The 19,114-nt window shown below is 43.0% G+C and overlaps 1 protein-coding gene across 1 annotated transcript in view; it reads right to left on the bottom strand.

Annotated features, from left to right (window-relative positions):
* Nucleotides 1-19,114, bottom strand: part of KIT (KIT proto-oncogene, receptor tyrosine kinase) — a 68,071-nt gene that overhangs the window by 3,787 nt on the left and 45,170 nt on the right. The window contains exons 8-19 of the mRNA XM_054989661.1: nucleotides 17,595-17,709; nucleotides 14,907-15,100; nucleotides 13,873-13,979; nucleotides 13,568-13,694; nucleotides 12,223-12,327; nucleotides 11,527-11,637; nucleotides 10,375-10,516; nucleotides 9,314-9,402; nucleotides 8,873-9,000; nucleotides 6,740-6,862; nucleotides 2,578-2,689; nucleotides 2,359-2,458 (exon numbers count right to left, since the gene is read on the bottom strand). Coding sequence (XP_054845636.1) covers nucleotides 2,359-2,458; nucleotides 2,578-2,689; nucleotides 6,740-6,862; nucleotides 8,873-9,000; nucleotides 9,314-9,402; nucleotides 10,375-10,516; nucleotides 11,527-11,637; nucleotides 12,223-12,327; nucleotides 13,568-13,694; nucleotides 13,873-13,979; nucleotides 14,907-15,100; nucleotides 17,595-17,709 — 1,453 coding nt within the window. The remainder of the gene's footprint in view (nucleotides 1-2,358; nucleotides 2,459-2,577; nucleotides 2,690-6,739; nucleotides 6,863-8,872; nucleotides 9,001-9,313; nucleotides 9,403-10,374; nucleotides 10,517-11,526; nucleotides 11,638-12,222; nucleotides 12,328-13,567; nucleotides 13,695-13,872; nucleotides 13,980-14,906; nucleotides 15,101-17,594; nucleotides 17,710-19,114) is intronic.

Here is a 19,114-nt window from a genome sequence, read left to right on the forward strand (position 1 = left end):
GATTGTCCTTTGGCCATCAAAGATCTGCTTTACTCTGAGACACATCAAACTGGAATCAGCTAAATTTGAGACATAAAATTTAATCGTGCCATTCTTTCTTTGTTCTGCACGGGATAATGATTTGCTTAACACAGCGTAGAAAGAACCAGGCGTGTGTATTTGGCATTGATACGCAGTAGCTCAATTTTTGGCAATGAATATGTGTTTCTATTCCATGGCGGCAGTGGTGGCAAGTGCCAGGAAGCTGCAGCTGACTTAATCGTTTTCAAGGCAAGAGGTAAGCAGAGATGGTTTGCCGTTGCTTGCCTTTATGTAACAACTCTAGTCTTCCTGGGTTGTCTCCTACTCAAGTACTAACCAGAACCAACCCTGCTTAGCTTCTGAGCTCTGACAAGACTGGGCCATCCCGGTAAGCGCTTCTAGTCCAGATAAGGCTGCAAAGAGAGGGTAGCAAATGTGTGTGTGTGCAACGACTGGTGAAATTTCAAATAATGGTACTTCTTGTTTGAGTTGGGCTTCCAGTAGTTGGGATGAAGTGGAAGCTTTCCCTCACCATACTTGTGTGCTTATATATTTTCAACTCTGGGATCAGCCAAAGCAGACTTGTGCAAAATAAGCAAATATGGGCCGTTTCCCCATGTCTTACAAATAGCGCTCCACTCATGGAAAGCGGGTGGTTCCTTCACGCAATTTCTGATGCCACCATTTCCAAAATGCAGGCAGGCAGTTATGAATCTGTTTTTGTGGCGCCATGAATCATAACTGCCTGCCTCCGTTTTGGAAACAGTGATGTCAGAAATCGTGTGAAAGAGCTGCCAGCTTTCTGTGAGTGGGGCACTATTTTTAGGATCTGGTTTGGTGTAGTGGTTAAGAGCGCAGGACTCTAATCTGGAGAACCAGGCTTGACTCCCCACTCCTCCACTTGAAGCCAGCTGGGTGACCTTGTCAGTCACAGCTCTCTCAGAGCTCTCTCAGCCCCACCCACCTCACAGGGTGATTGTTGTGAGGATAAGCATAAAACGCTTTGTGAGTGAGAGTTAAGTTGTCCTGAAGGGCAGTATATAAATTGAATGTTTTTATTATTGTTATTATCATCATTATCATTACTATTATATGCAGGTATGGGGGGCAAAGGATTATCTCCAGTTAAAACCGTATTGGGTAAGCAGGACTGCTAAGACCTTGGCCTGAGAATGCAGAGAGGTTCTACCGGTCAGATTAGAGCACTCTCAGCTAGAGGGACTAAATACATGTTGCCATAAAAAGCAGCTTCCTGTACACAACTGCAAATATGCTTAAGAGATATGTTGCTCACAGACCACTGCATGCATCTTTTCTAAGTACAGTATCCAGGTTGCCCAGTTGTCAAACTCTGGTTTCTTTTTATTTTTTTTCCATGGTAAATACATACAAATCTGACCAACAGATCACTAAGCAAAACTAACAGCTCAGTTCCACACGCACATCCTCGGGACACCACCCCCACCAACTGAACTGGAGCTTAGGTATGCCTGCATGTATGTGCCATCAAGTTGCAACCAACTTAGGGTGACTTCAGCAATGAGCTTTTGAGGCAAGTGAGAAGCAGAGGTGGTTTGCCACTGCTTTCCTCTCTGCAGAGTCTCCCTCGGTGGTCCCCCACCCAAATAGTGACCCTGCTTAGCTTCAGAGAGCTGACGAGACTGAGCTATGCCATGTTGCCTTCCCTCCCCTCACTGGTTTTTACTGTCAAGTGAACATGTTAACAGCCAGCCATGCAGAAGTGATCAGGGTTCAGTATAGTTACAAAGACAGTGTGCGCAGTGCTTAGCATGCCAGACTAGGGCCCAGGTACAAACCCTGACTCAGCAATGAGGCTTGCTGAGTCACTGGGGTCCCGTTACCCTCTCTCAACCTCACCTTCCTCACTGGGCTCTTGCACGGGCAGAATGAGGAAAAGGAGAACTATGCATCGTACCTTAAGCTCATTGCAGAAAGGTAGCGATAAAAACGGACAGATATTTCACTACTGCAACTATGGCAAGAAAAGCCTACAGCTTGAATTCAGCCATGCACAAGTGAAAACATAAACAGACTTACCGCATTTCTCCTTGTGCACGATCTCATGCAATGCTTAGTGCTCTCCTCACTATACATGACAGTGCCAGATAATGGTTGCATAAGATCTTGTGCAAGCAGAAACACAAGTGGTATACAGTGTGTTTGACTTCGTGCCAAGTGTCTGCCACCGTCTTTTCCTAGCGTTTCTGTGTGTGCAAGAGCTCTAGCACAAATGGAAATTTTGCTCTGGATTCAATCTTGTTTGTTTTTTTAAATTCGAAATTTGTAAACCGGAAAATCCAGGTTTGTTTCTCTTACATTTCAGCAGGTGCAAATTCTGGGCTGAACATTCTGTATCCTTCCTTGATTCTTTTATAAAACTTGGAATCCACAGGCATTCCAGGGTAGGGGCTGCTTCCTGTGAATGCAGAAGCGCTCTGTTAATATATGATTTCCCCCAAAAGAAAAAGATCAGATAGCCCCCACAACCCAGTCGGTTTGTAAAAAGTATTGTTTTGATAGCTGATTGTATCTTACCTAGAGAAAAGAGTTCCCAAAGCAGTATTCCATAGGACCAGACATCACTCTCAAATGTATACACACACTCAAAAATGCTTTCTGGAGCCATCCACTTCACAGGAAGCCGGGCCTTTGCAGACAAAGGAAGGGAAGATTAAAAATAAAACATAAAAGATCCTATCATATAAAATGGGAAACAAACCAATTACTGGAATCTGTTAGATTGTATTTGGAAAACAACTGAATCCAGAAGCAAACTGAGAGACAGTGCAATCCAGCAAGCACTGGATTTAGATGCTCGCTATGTAGAATATCGGTCAACATACTGGCCACTGCATTTTGCATCAGCTGAAATCTTCAAAGGCAATCCCAAGAAGAGTTGTAATCTAACCTAAATACTATCAAGGTGACTATGGCCTTGGTTTTCTCTAGGAATGGCCACAATTGGCAAACCAGCCTAAGCTGGTAATTACTGATAATTACATCTTTACCAAAAACCTTAATATAGGTGCCTTCTTCTGATAATACCAGATAATTATTTACAATTTAAATTGTAAATCTCTACTTAATATTTTCTTTCCCCTTCCCAGTTGCAGTAACCACTTTTAATTTGCAGCTCTGTCCATAGAAACTGGTCTTCTCTGATTAATCAATTTAAGCTTTCGTTGATTAATCGACTAATCAAGTCAGTTCTAATTAGTATACTTCCCACTGAAAAAGCAATTTCTATTAATGTACAAAGAAATATGCATGTTTCTCAATATCATCTGGAACCTAGTGAAGTCCAAATAAAATTAGACAAGTATCCTAAAAACTATCCAACAACACTGGTTAGCTCTGAAACAGAGGAGACTTTAAAAAATGGCTTGGCTTATAACATAAAAATCTCCTGTTCAAAGGGGAAACGTTTCATCAGGTTCTTCTTTGGGCTCACCCTAAAGCAGTTCCTACATCATTTTTTATGTTGTTTATATAGATACTAAATTACCAGTTGAGTTTTCAGAACGGTATACAATTCACCTTCTGTAGCTATTCGACGAACACTCATAGCTGGTATTGACAACCAGACTACAATGCTACATTGTGTGTACTACACAGCACATTATTACCTCATAACTTTGATCCCACTGTAAAATACAGTAACATGCCATTTTGAGTTAAGGGACGCAGACTGCATTATTGCTTTACCAAAAAATATGCCGCAGAAACCTCAAATTAGAATGCCTATCTTAGAAACAATTATCTTTGGTCACCCAAGGGTGATCAAAGCCCTCTTGCTACAGACAGAGGTAATGGCTTGCTGTCACTTTCCAAAGCTTGCAGAGTTCCCTCAGCATCTGGTTTGAGATTATGCCAGACATGATTAAGAGGCATCTTCTGCCCTCAGTTCCTGACAGCTGCAGCCTATTCCTCTTTGGACTCTTTGAGGATTAGGCAACATCAGACAACTCAGGACACCAAAACCCTCTAATCTAGACAAATAGAATATAATTACTTACTGCCCACCTGCAAGCTGTTGTCCTGTCTTTAAAAATATAGATCCTTAGCCTGAGAATTAAGTAAGATCTGTCGTTTTCTTCTTTGCCTGTGCAGGCACTATAAAGGGATTTTGGGTCACTAGTTTATATGAGCCCACAGGACTGCTTCAGTCCTTCTGACGAAGTTTCCTCTCCATGCCTACTTGGAGGGAGGTTAGGCCTGTTTCAGCCAAAATGATTTTTCTGTGACAGATCTATTGCTGTAACTGCCTAGTCATGTGAAGAGCTGTGACATCTTTGTTCTGCTAAGCCGGTTTGGTGTAGTGGTTAAGAGTGGCAGGACTCTAATCTGGAGAGCCAGGTTTGATTCCCCACTCCTCCATTTGAAGCCAGCTGGGTGACCTTGGGTCAGTCACAGCTCTCTCAGCCCCACCCAACCTCACAGGGTGACTGTTTTGAGGATAATAATAACACACTTTGTAAGTCGCTCTGAATGAGTGTTAATTTGTATATAAATCGAATGTTGTTGTTATTATTTTTGTTATGCTTGCACAGGACAGCATTTGTGGATGTGATGGGTAGCTTCCACACCAGCCTTTGAGTAAAGGTAATGGCTTTTCCCGTGAAACGTCCAAGAAACCAAAAGGGGGGGGGGAAGAGAAGAAGGAATCCCCCACGGGAAACTACAAACACTTCAGCCACTAAATAACTATGTCAAAGTGTATTTTAAAGTGCAAGTGCTACATTTCATCTTTCACAACCCTACATAAATTCATTTTTCACAATTAATTCATAAATACAAAAATATTCATGCCAGTGTTGTTCACAATGATTCATACAAATAAGAACATTCCCGATAGTATTCTCTACATATGCAACACTCAAAGAAAATCGAGTGCTATAACAGTCCGGGTGTAATAAAGTCCATTTTAAACAGAAATCCTCGATTTTCTTTGAGTGTTGCATATGTAGAGAATACTATTGGGAATGTTCTTTTTTGTATGAATCATTGTGAACAACACTGGCATGAATATTTTTGTATTTATGAATTAATTGTGAAAAATGAATTTATGTAGGGTTGTGAAAGATGAAATGTAGCACTTGCACTTTAAAATACACTTTGACGTAGTTATTTAGTGGCTGAAGTGTTTGTAGTTTCCCGTGGGGGATTCCTTCTTTTCCACACCAGCCTTTGGCTTTGCCTTCCTCCCACCCCAAACCACAGACGATTTTTTCCTTTGCATCCACATGTGACCACTGCACAATCATCCTCTTCATGGGAGAGGTTGCGGCTCAGTGGTGCAGCATCTGCTCAGCTTGCAGAACACCCTCGTTTCAATCCCCGGCATCTCCCAACTAAAAGAAACAAGCGGCTGGTGATACGGAAGACCTCTGCCTGAGACAATGGAAAGCCACAGCCAGACAGAGTAGGCCACACTGACCTTGATGGGACAATGGTCTGATTCCGTGTGAAGGAGCTGTGCTTGTGTCTGTTCTGGGTTTCCCCCTCCCTCCTTGCATTTCCCCCTAAACCCACTTTGGTGCAATCTTTCCAGAAACATTGCTTTCGAAGCACATTTAGTCACAAAGAGGACAAGAAGGTGCAGATTTCTGAACCACAGGAGCTCACATGCAGCAGCATTGCCCCTTGTACCCCTCTGCCCCCCCCCCTTTTTAAAATCAGTAAGAATATCACTAAACTGTCATTACACTATAGCAATAATATCTCACTACACTGTCATTACTGATTAGCTTCTGTTTCAGCAATTCTTCAACTCTGTACTGGATCCTTGCTAATGCTGCGTCTTTGTAAAATCCTATGACATTGTTCATGGAAATGTCCTTGACACTGATTGTACTAATCTCACACTATGTAATCCGTCTTGAGTCTCAGTGAGAAAGGCGGACTATAAATGACATAAATAATAAATAAATATAGCAATATCTCACTATACTGTCCTTACACTATAGCAGTATGCCTCCTACTATTGTTTTTTTTAAAAAGCTGCCATTCTGGTGGCAAGGGCGGGTGGGTGGCAGACACAGGGGGGACACCTCGGAGAACACTCCCCCCCCAGTGGAACCTCCGTTGCTGCAGCAAATGCCTCTGCATTTTTAGTAGCAATGAGAGAACAATGTGGAGAGTGCAATTGTCCCTGCGTGGAAGCATTTGATATACTGTGTGTTTTATGTGCATTCTAATTTTACACGGTCATTGGATATTGTGATCTGCTTTTATTTGTAAACCACTTTTTACTTTTAGGAGAAAGGGGCATAAATGTATCTACACTCGTATCTCAGCAGTCAGCATCCCACATGGAATTTTGCAGGAAAGAAGAAGTGGGGGCTGTTCAGAGCAAGGAGCGCAGGTTGCCCGATTCGAGCCTTGAATCCTCATCATCTCAAGAGGGCACTTCGAATTGTAGGCTCCAGGACACAGGAAGAGATTAGGGGTTTAATCGAGGGATTCAGACAAAAGGAAGTTCTTTTAAGGGAAGGAGTTTTGTAATTACGCAGGGAACCCTGCCTTGTGCCATGTATTTGGAAGTCAAGCCCAGTTTGTTTCCACCTCTGTCCCCATTCTCAGCTGAGGCATGACTGAGAGGGTAGAAGTTTGCCAGTGTGATCTACTGTGGTTAAGAGCTGAGTGGAGCTCCACTTTGTTGTCTGTGAAGATGCAGGTTACGCTCAAAGATACTTACGTTTCCTTTTACCACGTAATTCGAGTCATGCCTGATATCTCTTGCAAGGCCGAAGTCACAGATTTTTGTTACGCGACCGTCAGTCAGGAGGATGTTCCTTGCCGCCAGGTCTCTATGAATGCACTGGGAAAAAAAAACCCCACACATAGGTACAAAATAAAGATACAAAAACCACTGCTGAGTCTTTCTTATTTTACACCTAGTATGCAGAACTGCTGAAGTACTGCAAAAGGGGAATCTTGTCTTAATATATTTGCCAAAGTTCTAGTAATGTAGCAGACAAGTGGGGGTCTGCAAGAATGTGCAAGGGACGTTTCATTTCCCCCTCCCGTGTCCTCTTCCTCTTCCCTGACTGCCCCCTTAGCTTCTCCACTTTTCCTGCTCCCTTCTCTCATCAGTCACACCCATCTTTGTCTGCCCCTCTGTCTTCAGCCTTCCTCCTCCCGCCCCAGCAGTCCCACCATGGTCCAGCTGCGTGGTGCTGGCTGAGCATGGATGAGTTGTATGATGGGGAACCTGGAAGGACTTGTGAAGGGTACTTCAATTTTCCATGCATCCCCTTCCCCACACTGTTTTCTCTTTCCCCCATATGTTCACCTTTCCCTACATCCTTGTCCTTCAAATCCACTAAACAACTTACTTTTTATCTGTCTCCCCATCTTCACCTATATTATTTATTTCATTCATTTATATAACTGCCTTTCTCCACAATGGGGAACCCAAAGCAGTTTACATCATTTTCCTAGCCTCTGTATTATCTCCACAACAACCCTGAGAGGTAGGCTGAACTTAGTAAACACTAAGTTCCCTTTCCCCCATAGCCCTGGGCAGTAACTGGGTGTAGGAAAGTGGAGAGAGGGGACTGGATGCCTGTCTGTGGAGCATCTGGGAAGAGGGGAAAGTGTACCTGGTGCGGACTTGGGTTAGAACTCTCTGCCTGATAAATGGGAGACTAGCCAGTTGACGTGCTGTGACTGCCCTTAACTGCCTATGAAGCCCCAAACCTGTATAGTGAGGCTTATGGTAGATGGCAGTGTGTAAGCGGGGTGCATGTGAGTGTGTCACAATCTGTCTTGTCCCTTCATGGCTCCAACCTCTGGATTTAAGAATCCAAAGATCAGAGCCAGTTGGCTATTAGTATGTAAGAGAAGACTTTGAGGATACCAAGAACTGATTGGGCCAAAGTAGCTACATCAGGATCCTACGGCCAGAAAGCATACCGGAGTGAAATCTCTCTACTTCAATTCAAGGAATATTTATACAAAAGGAAGTTCTTCTGATAGAATCTACTTTCAAATACTATCCACAGGACTTGAGTGTTTATTTACTTTTTCTACTCTTAATTACCTTCTGTAGCATTGTTAAGCTACACAGAGATGTGAAGGCCCAGACCCCACCCCACCCCCAAATAATGTTTTTCAAGGATTAGTTTCCATTTATCCCAATGGCTAAATTATGTAAGGATCTAAGGAGAGTTATAACTGGAAAGGTGCAGGCTGTTTTTGTCTCAATCGCCTATAAAGGAATGGAGAGAGGGGAAGCTGTGAGATAGCTGCTGAGATACCATTTGTAATATTGCAACTGTTGCTATAGCACATGCAAAAAAAAAAAAAGAAAGTAGTAGCCTTGAAAACCACATCACCAATAGCCAGTGTGGAGCTGCTGTACAGCATGCATGAAAGTAAAATAAATGTAAGAAGTAAAACAGTTAAAAAAGGAAAGAGCACCGAAAACTCATTTTGTGGAATCTCCGTCACTGCTCTGCAGTTTGAAAAGTTCCACTGCTAATGGTTCATATGCAAATTCCACTGTTGCTTTTAGAAATCAAATGCTGCCGTTTTTTCAGGCCCATTCTAGGCAAAGTTACTTCTACTAAGCCTGTTGATTTTAATGGACATGGAAGAGGGTAACTGCTTAAGACTGCACTGTGAGGGAGCAATCTTCAGCAGGTCTACTCACAGGTAAATCACACTTTCAATAGGGACTGTGACCTTATTTTACAGCACAGTCCTAAAAACACTTTTCTGGGAGTAAGTTCCATCGAGTAGGATTCTGAGTAGACTTGTTTAGGATTGCACTGTGAATGTCGCCCTTTATGAAGAAACCATTTATTGCCTTCAGTTTCCAGCTTACATTTTTAGAGGCAAGGAAGCTCATGCCTCTTGCCACTTGGTGAGAAAAACTTAGCAGATCTTCAATATCCAGAGCCAGTTCATCATCTTCTAAAATGGCGACGGTGACATCCTGATTAGCAAATGAACCTAAAGCAACACAAGTGGGAACAAGACATAAAACAACTGCTTATGGCTGTTTGGGAAGATTACAGAAATTCCCTTAGCAGAGCCTGTTGCTGAATTAACACACACAAACATAATCTGTTATCAAAATGATGTAATTTTGAACATCTTACCAAGAGGGAATCATCCAACAGAAAAATAATTTAAGATGCACAATACATTGTTAAACTCCTATGCCACTGTTTTATAATTAATTAGAGATCTCTGGAAGGTGCCTACAATTTTAAAACTGAATCTTTCCCCTCCTTCTTATCCGCTTTTTGGGATGTAAACTTACCTGGCCTCCCTGGATGCCTTGAGGTTGTTTTGGCATGCACGATCTGAGAAACTCCTGGTTTCATGTCCATGTACTCATTGGTGCCATCACTGAAAGGAAGCAGGGGAACCGTGGGTTTACTTGATATAAGGGGCACCATCAAGAATAAGCATTTATAAAGGAGTCGCCTGGGTGAAGGACTCCAAAAGTATCCAAGTACAAAATAATTTTATTTTTTTTTTAAAGGAAAAGAACGTGACAAGATTCATCTGATGGTCAGGAATAGAGAGAGAAAGCCTTGGGACCTGGGCTATTTCAGTGGATTTCTACTTCGTTTTAGCACATGGGCACAGCAGAGAAAAAACATCCAGAACAACATCATATTACATTATTGGGCCGATTTTGCAATCTAGAATGTTCTAATATCCATTGGGGCATTCGACTCTGGCTGACTGCATGATAGGACACTCCTGGTTTCCCTCCCACTCTGTTTTCACCAGTGGGAACACAGGCTAGGAGGGGCGGCTTTTTGCCCCCTTTCCCTGGCTTCATGTGCCCTCAGGATGAAAAGGGGTGAACCCCCCCCCCCCACTTCTGCTGGTGAAAGCGGGGTGGGATGCAAACTAGAAGGGACGTCTCATTGAAATAGAAGGGATGTTTAATTGTTTGTGTAATTCTAAATAAAATTATGAAAGGAGTCTTTTCTAACCCATAGAAGACCTAGTCAAAACCTTGTGGGTGTTATGTTTTGCTTGATCTTAAAAGAGAGCTATTTCATGTGATGCATATAGCATTGTAGCTGAAACACAACATTAGGATTCCAATGTTCAGGGGGCCAGTGTTGGATGGCATTGGGCAAGCCCCCCTCTTTCATGCCAGCCTACTTTGCAAGGAATCTGTGAACCTGAAAAGGGGAGCCCTATGTCTACATACAACCCTGGATTCCTTAAAGGAAGAATGAAATATATCAATAAAAGGATTTTCCCTCACACAAAACAGGTACAAATTTATAAAAACAATACATGCACAAAAGATGCCTTGTGATTTCTTGGCAATGACTACAAACACTGGCACATCTTTACCACATGCGTTCTTTTGGGTAAAGCAGGTTCTTGTAAACAGCTGTTTCTTCATGCTTTGGGAAAATAAAGGAATCACGTTTCCTTCTCAGAAAATTCAAAAGATCTCCATAGCAGCAGTATTCCGTGATAACCAAAATGGGACCTGCAGATGTGGAGGAAGTCAGGAACGGCGGGTGAATTTTGCATCCTGGCTCACGTATTACTTTAAAATAAAAAGATTATTCTGCTGCATTGTACAAAAATGGGCCATTTAAAACAGCACTGTGTAGAGCAGTGTTTCGGCTTGAAAAGTCATAGTGAAATTACATCAGCAGCTCCTCTATTCAGAAGTTGGGTCCTATTTCCAATTAAAATGATGTCATTCCCAATTAATTATTTCAACACACCAATAGTACTGCACTGTTACAAACAAAGACAACCATGAATTAAATAAAGTCTTGTGATAATGGTGCAAACCAGACACATCTGTTTCATTTTGGAACTCTTCCTGAAGGAAGTTCTCTGTTCCAAATGTAAGCTTCTCACATTAATCTCTTTGATTCACTCCTGTTTACAGTAGGACTTCTCGCTCTTACAGTAATGTTTTGGAAATGATGTAAAATATTATACTCCTCGGCGTAATAGAAAAAACTATCCAGACAGAACGGCCTACAGAGACAGAAGGGCTGGATGCTCAAGCCCTTTTAAACTATTAAAAATGAAATCTGAAAATGGAATCGAGTCGTCTTTGGTACGAATGTTTTGAGATCAAATATGAATTTTCTGAATGCCTGGCTGCCTCCAAGTCATTTGAATATGTAATAACGCTGCGTGGTATTTCAATTATAGGATTCTGTACCCATACTTCTTAATGTGAGTAGCTTTTGGTTCACTAACTACAGGGTTTTTTAATAGCAAAAAATACACTTAAGTTTATGCCGAGCAGGAATTATGACAAGAGCCCCGGCCCTCTGCAGAGGCAAGCAGGCATGTATAGCTTAATAAAGGGCTTAATGATTTGGAACCTGGACTCCCAGTACAGAAGCATCTTGTGGAAAACAGTACTTGCTTCTCCCAAGACCCCTTGAAACCGGAGGCCTAGCCATTCCCTGAAATACTACGGACTCTACCGGGTGTGCACACCAAACTTGAAGGACATGCGGAAAACTGTACCTCCAACAGTGCAAGCTCCAAGCAGATTCACAATGTTCACGTGGTTGCCCAGGTAGCTCAGCACTTTTAGTTCTGACATCAAAGCTTCTTGTTCAGTGGAATGGGCACTGGCTAGAAAGAGGAAGCCCAGTCATCGCGGTGTTGAGTTGAATAGGAACATGGAAGATCCAGAACAAAACTTACTGGGTGACCTTAGCCCAAATACTATTTCTCAGTATAACTTGGCTCACTGAATTCTTTTGCAGATAAAATAGCACTGAATAACTGCCCCGAGCTCCTTGGAAGAAGGGCAAGGCTAAAAATTGTAGATACGTACAACTCTGGCAAGTGAAACGGGCAGCAGAAGGAAGCTGTCAATCAGCATACAGTTCCCTTGCCCCATATTTACCTCTAGCTTCTTTAAGCTCTTCTGAGAAAGCCCTACTGAAGGGCTCCTTGAAAGGAGGCAGACTAAAAATGACACTTCTGCTTCATAATACAACACACTCCCAAAGGAGGCCTGCTTGGCTTACTTTTCAGACAGGAACTGACAACTGGCATAATCTGTGCAGTAATAGTAGCTTGTCTTTTTGCTGTATTTGTTATGTTACTTGTTTAGTTTTTAAAATAATCGTAAGCTGCTCTGGGACCCTTTGGACATCAATACAATGAACAATTTAAAAATAAATAAATGAAAATAGAAATCCAAAGACTTACATTTGAGCATTTTTACGGCGACTCTGACTGCCCCATCTGGTTTGGACAGGCCATAGGCAGTTGCTTCGACGACTTTCCCAAAAGCTCCAGCTCCAAGAATCTTACCTAAAGGATTCCCATACAGCATAAAAATAAGCAAAACACACTGGTGATTTGTTTAACTATGTAAGATGAATTTAAAATAATCTAAAACTAGGATAGCCAAGGTAAGAACCACAGGCACCTGCTAAGAGACAATTTCATCTGTCTTGAGAGAGGTAACAAAACTGTGCCTACTTATCAGAAGAGGGGAGGTTGGGAGTGTTTATTTCTCCAGTGCTACAATTTAGCACACTGTCATTTGGAGCCAGCCACTGATACTCCTTTTCACGTCACCTTCCATTCTAATCTTTGCTTATTTTATGCCATACTGCTGCCCACATATTCTAAATATCTGTCACTTGTAAATAGATATTACAGGTTATCTACAATGTCATGGCACTATTTGTTTCTTTAAATGTCATGGGCTGGAGCATCGTGGTCTGTGGGACTTTATTTATTTATACCTCGCCTTCCCCCACCTCCCAAATGAGGACCCAAACTGGCTTACATCATTCTCTTCTCCTCCATTTTATTCACACAACAACACTGCAAGGTAGGATAGGTGGACAGTGTGTGACTGGCCCAGTATTACCCAGTGAGCTTCCATGGCACTGTGGGGATTCGAACTTGGGTCCTAGTCCAGCACTCTAAGTGTTATACCATACTGGCTTTCTTTAGAAGGAGAGCACAACCAGAATGGCAGATTTTGGTGTTTTTAATGTGGATTTTCTGCCGTTTTCCTAAACTGCAGCCACAAACCGCACAGTACTATGAGATAATAACTACATTTGATTTATACGCTGCCCTTCAGGACAACTTAATGCCCACTCAGAGCAGTTTACAAAGTATGTCATTATTATCCCCACAACAGTCACCCTGTGAGGTGGGTGGGGCTGAGAGATCTCTGAGAGAACTGTGGCTGACCCAAGGTCACCCAGCTGGCTTCAAGTGGAGGAATGAGGAATCAAACCTGGCTCTCCAGATTAGGGTCCTGCTGCTCTTAAATACTATACTATGCATGACTAGCCAAGGGATGACATGGTGGGCTGAAGGGCTAGCTGTCCTGCCTAGCTTGACACTGCCAGAAAAAGAGGTGACTGGCTCCCTTGAACTCTCCCATAAGAATGCATTATTCATATATGTTTTGGTGGACAACACGATCCGACGGGCATAGCGAGGCAGTGTGCCTGTTGATTTCTGTTCATTCACGAGTGAAATCCTTTATACTTATGTATTTTAAATGTACACTAACTAACTAACTAACCCAAGCTCAGCCGGTCTCTAGGAAACTCCCATTTGTCATCATAGGGAAGTTGCGTTGGGTCGATGTAAACGTAGTTGTTTCCATTTATTTCATCAACCACTTTCCAGTGAACTTCATACTTGGGTTTCTGGAAAACAGAATGAACAATTCTGAGTGCTAAAACCAGGCCCTCCAAAAAAGCAAAAAGCACAGGAGCTCAAAGCCGTCTATGGTGGGGTCTGGATGGGAATGCCCCGAAAACCCTTTGATTTCTATGGGGAAAGGACGGGAGAGCAATAGAACAACAGTGAATGCCCCAGTCTTACCTGGTGATACTTGTAAGTGAGAACCAGAATGGTGATGCACATCATTCCAGCTGCTATCCCAAGGCCGATTAACAAAGGAGTGAAAAGGGTGTGGGTACTGACTTGTTCTAGAAAAACCGAGACAAAAAATGCCCACAGTAAAATGCTGTGTTAGAAAATCCTAAAACCATCCAGCCCCTTTACTGCCATTTCAATCTGCAAAAGAACACTGTAAAGTGTGGGCATTTCTGCGGAGGCTGCAACCTCTAACAGGTCACAAATGCTATTTAGAGATTAGAGAATATTCCACTAACAATGGAAAGCAGGTCCCTCTCACGTTCCCTTTTTATTGATGTCAGTGCACTTCTGCAAAGCTATCTGAACACTGTTTTCAGGTAAAACTGTAGAAAAGCAGCAAAGAAATGGCAAAAAACAAACAAAAAAAAGAAAGCTAAAGGGTTAGATCCTGTATTGCAAGGACTAGGGATCTTCCCAACCTTCCCCGTCCCCTTGGAGCTTTTTCTGCATCTAAAAAGTTTGTTTAGATGCAGCCATCCAACTGGTGCAGCTATTAACACAGGCCAGTCCCTCAGCCCCAGCAACAGAGTGTTCCAGGTTCGGAAAGGGCTCTAGGGGAGAGGAAGGCAGGAAGGATCCCCGGCTGTCAACTCTTTCCACCTGAGGTTCACAGGATCCAAGTCAAAAATGTCTGAGAGAATAGCTAATGTAGGAGGCATCAGAGTGAAGAAACTAAAACATGCGTTTCTCTACACAAGTATTTATTTCTCTATGCAAGAACACGGTTCTTTTGAAACAGCAGGGCCCTGTCCCAAGGAACCCTCAGCGTACGTTTCAAGAAATGAAAGGTAATGACTAGCCAAGGGATGACACGGTGGGCTGAAGGGCTAGCTTCAGAGAACGGGGAACAGAGAACGGGGAAGCTGAAGTGGGTGAACTAGGATTAATATCATGTTGCCCGTTGGGTGAGATAACTGAATGGACTGACATCTTAAGGGCCCTGCATATACAGTTTCAAAGATTACTCCGGGCCCTACCTTTAATCGCGAAGTTAAAAAAAGTTGAGCTGCTGGCAACATTATTGGAAGCATCGCATTTGATGGTGCCATTGTTCTTGAACCGGCTGGCATCAAGGGTGCTTTCAACCAGTATCTTTCCAAAGGAAGGGAAGGGTGAAGTGCTGTAATTGGGCTTCACATTCACTGGAGATATCCTGGCTGAATCTGAACACCTGGAGGAAGCACGAGAGACTGGGATGAAACCAAACCATACCTGGTGGACAACTAACTAGCTATGCAACGTGCTGAGGTCTCCTAAGGCTTGTACCTTGTCTGCTGCCGACGTACAGAGGGAGTGGTTTCGACTGTTTACCGCCACTCCCCCCTCCTACACGCTGCAGGCCTTCCCACTGTCCCTTATGCTGCTCATGGGGGTCTGTGCAGTGGTGGGGGAGGAGGTGGGTTGCAGCTGGACAGAGATGCAAGGAATGCCTGCTTCATGAGCCCCACTCCACTCGCAGATCTCATCGGAGAGAAGTTACAGTTTGTACACAGCAGACCACAGACTTGAAAACATCACTTTTCATTTCATAGCTCGTGAGGCAGCATGACATCAGATTCTGCCGCCTTTCCTTACACCTGTTTTAAATATTTTACATTGCAACTGTAAGCAGCGTTACACCCTTCTAAGTCCATTCGTATCAGTGGGATTCCAAGGGGGTAACTTTGCTCAGGATTGCACTGTTACTCATGTATTGTGCTTAACAAAGAAACTGGTCAATAAAATGTTTGCTGCCCATACTAACAAATTCTCACAATTTTTTACAACAGTCTAAAGATTCTTATACTTGATGAGCCCCTAAAGCAGCATCAATAAAGGATGCTCCCCCCACCCCATATCCTTTATATCAATTCTTACTTTAAACAACTCACCAGGAGGGTCTCCCTGACAGTTTGCAACCATTTAACCAGCTTCAAAAAGCTGCACGACAGCACCTCGCCACATACACAGAAAAAGAGGAAGTGCAGAGCCTGCTGCCAAGCCATCAAGCACTCTGCGCTCCCTGTCCTGTTACAAAGGGAGCCTCCGCTATCTTAGGTTGGCAGCTTATGCCGGAATGGCAGCACCACCACGCAAGGGAACAATCTGGGGCTGAAGAAGCCCCAGCAAGGGTCCCACAAAAGCGTTCATATTCCTCACCACAGTACACACTTACAGACGCAAAAAGGACAGCAGAGGAGTGGAAAGGGGAGGGGGTGGAGAGTGGTGGTTCTACTTTATTACCATCCACAATAATACTTCCCTAGAATGGGGAGGGGCAAGATTGGGCTTTCTCTAGCAAATGAAGTTCCTGGTATAGATAAATCTTTAGACTCATTTTTACAAGGTTGTATACTCAATTTTCATTGCACATCATTACGACAACTTGGAATCACTTTTGGATGTAGAGTATTTCCTGATTTAAACCATTTTGCTGTTGCTGATGAAAAAGTGTATTTCAAAAGAAAACTTGGGAGGGGGGACAACTTTTGAAAAATGATTCAGAGAGAAAATGTATTATCTTCTGGCAATAATGTCTGGAATGCTGACAAAATAAGTGAGTATTTATATTCCTTGTTTGCAAATCCTCTACCTGCATGAAAGCACATAAAATCTCCTTAGAAACTTAGTAATTACCTTTGTAATTAATCCCCCCCTCACAAGCTACAAGACACATTTACCATATAATCTAGTGTGTATAAATGGAAATCTAATTATCCTGTGTCCTGGAAAATTGTGTTATTACATGATAAATCCAAAAGATAATAGCTATACACAGAAGCTATTCTGCAATTGTCATTCTACAGGGTTAAATAATTAGGGCCAAGAAAAGCCCAGTTGTAAGTGGGTGTAAGTCTTTTGAAGTGCAATTTGGCCCTTAAAGCCTAGTCATAAATAACAGTGGCTCATCCGCTCCACCCCCAAAACATATAATCAGAAAACTCCACTACGAGTAAGACTACTTACACCAAGTGAGTAACTGGAAGCCCTGGACAAAATTAGCCCTGGAAGAAAGCCCCTCCCATTGCCCACCCATAGGCAAAAGAGGTATGAGGGAAAAAATAACATTCAATTTATATACCGCCCTTCAGGACAACTTAACGCCCACTCTTACGGAGGCCCTGGAGAGCTCCTGCCAGTCAAAGGAGACAATACTGGACTTGTTGAGCTTTGTACATCCCACTATTTCTCTCGCCAGCTTCTTCCCTTGTACAGGACCTCCTTGGTGCCTCTTGGGGCAGAACGTCCAAGGTCTTCTTGACCAGCCTGCGCTGCTGATCGCCCTGCTTGCTGTTCTTCTTCCAGGGTTATTATCATCATCATCATGACAATCACCCTGCAAGGTAGGTGGGGCTGAGGGAGCTCTGGAAGAGCTGTGACTGACCCAAGGCTTCAAGCAGAAGGGTCGGGAATCAAACCTGGCTCCCCAGATTAGAGTCCTGCTGCTCTTAATCACTACACCAAACTGGCTCATTGGAACTTGTTGGCAGGCCATTTGAGAGGGGATGGACTCTTCAGCCCAACTTTCTTTTCAAGTTTCCAGGAAAAGTACTTGCCGACCAGGGTCACAGAAGATGAAAAAGGTATACACAACTTGATCGTTATAGGGGTAATTATACTAACGTTCTACAACTGACATCTAACTCAAAGTTAAAATGCATGCCAAAAATGAATCACCCACTCACCTTGGTTCAGTTGGCGGGCAAAAGTACCAGTCTATTGTTGGTGCAGGATATCCAGCTGCTACGCAATGGAACATGCCATTGCTAAGTCTGTCCAAAGAGAGAATCTCTGGTTTGGCTAGAAATAAATGCATGGGAATACAGTCATTTCTTCGGTCTATTCATTACTGTGCATTACTACCTTGCTCCTAAATTCAGCCCCAATACTAGAAATATGTTGAATACAGAGCCCCATGGCACAGAGTGGTAAGCTGCAGTACTGCAGTCCAAGCTCTGCTCATGACCTGAGTTCGATCCTGGCCGAAGCCGGGTTCAGGTGGCTGGCTCAAGGTTGACTCAGCTTTCCATCATTCCGAGGTCGGTAAAATGAGTACCCAGTTTCCTGGGGGTAAAGTGTAGATGACTGGGGAAGGCAATGGCAAACCACCCCGTAACAAAAAGTATGCCAAGAAAACATTATGCGAGGCCCCCCCATGGGTCAGTAATGACTCAGTGCTTGCACAGGGGACTACCTTTACCTTACTGTGGGCCAGAGTGGAGGCAGCTGCTCATGCAAACCGCTGCTTAAGCAAAATGTTCACTTTAGTAATACTTTAGCATTTTCACAAAACCGTGTCACACACTTTGCCTCACCAAATCTTGTTAAGAATCTTTTACGGCTGGGACCACAATCCACAGCTGCCTCTTGTACTGAAACCTCAACTGCTGCTTCTCTTCAACAAAACATGAAGCAATTTGTAGAGGAGCAGCATCAGACAGAAGGGTGCATAACCTTTCTCCCATCCACATCTGGGAAGTGGGGCTGCAAAATAACCTTGTGTCTAGAACTCTTGCTTTAAAAAGGAACGGGGAGGCATTCTGTGGCAAAAATAACGAGAGAGAGAGGCGATACATCTCTGTTTCTAATTCTGTGCTGGAAATCACCTTCTCTTTATACAGAAGTGGTCACCAGGGCCTCGCTACATGAGGGGGCCATGAAATATGTAGATCCCGCTTAAAATATACTGGGTACACCTGTATTACAGATGTGACCAAACAATAGTAACTTGCCTAAGACCACCGAATAAGTTGAAATGTGAACTCGGGGGTTGTATCCTATTCCACACAGCATCCTCAAAGTGCAATAAGCTTTCCACTGGAGAAAGAACCTGTTCAGCTGGCAGAAAGCTCCTTGCAACTGTGAAGACGTCTGCACTTAGCTAAACTAATATAATACTAACCATGTCATCTTTCCATCAGCTTCATACTATATGCACTTTTTATTTGTTTGAATTGCCAAAGCTGGGGATCAGGTGGACCCCAAGACCTGCTTGTTCTGCTCACCTTTTAGCACATTGAGGAAATATAAAACAAATATCAGAGCAATGATCAAAACACTGTTTTTAAGAAGAGGCTCTCATTTAAGTGAAATGAAGATAAATGGCTTTCTATTCTGTTATGTGGTTGAAATATGCATCTCTACAGATTAAGGATTCTGTTATTTTTTACAAGACATTATGCTTTCTTTTGCTACATTTGTTTCA

Source organism: Eublepharis macularius, chromosome 10 (assembly GCF_028583425.1).
Source record: "Eublepharis macularius isolate TG4126 chromosome 10, MPM_Emac_v1.0, whole genome shotgun sequence".
Lineage (NCBI taxonomy): Eukaryota > Metazoa > Chordata > Lepidosauria > Squamata > Eublepharidae > Eublepharis > Eublepharis macularius.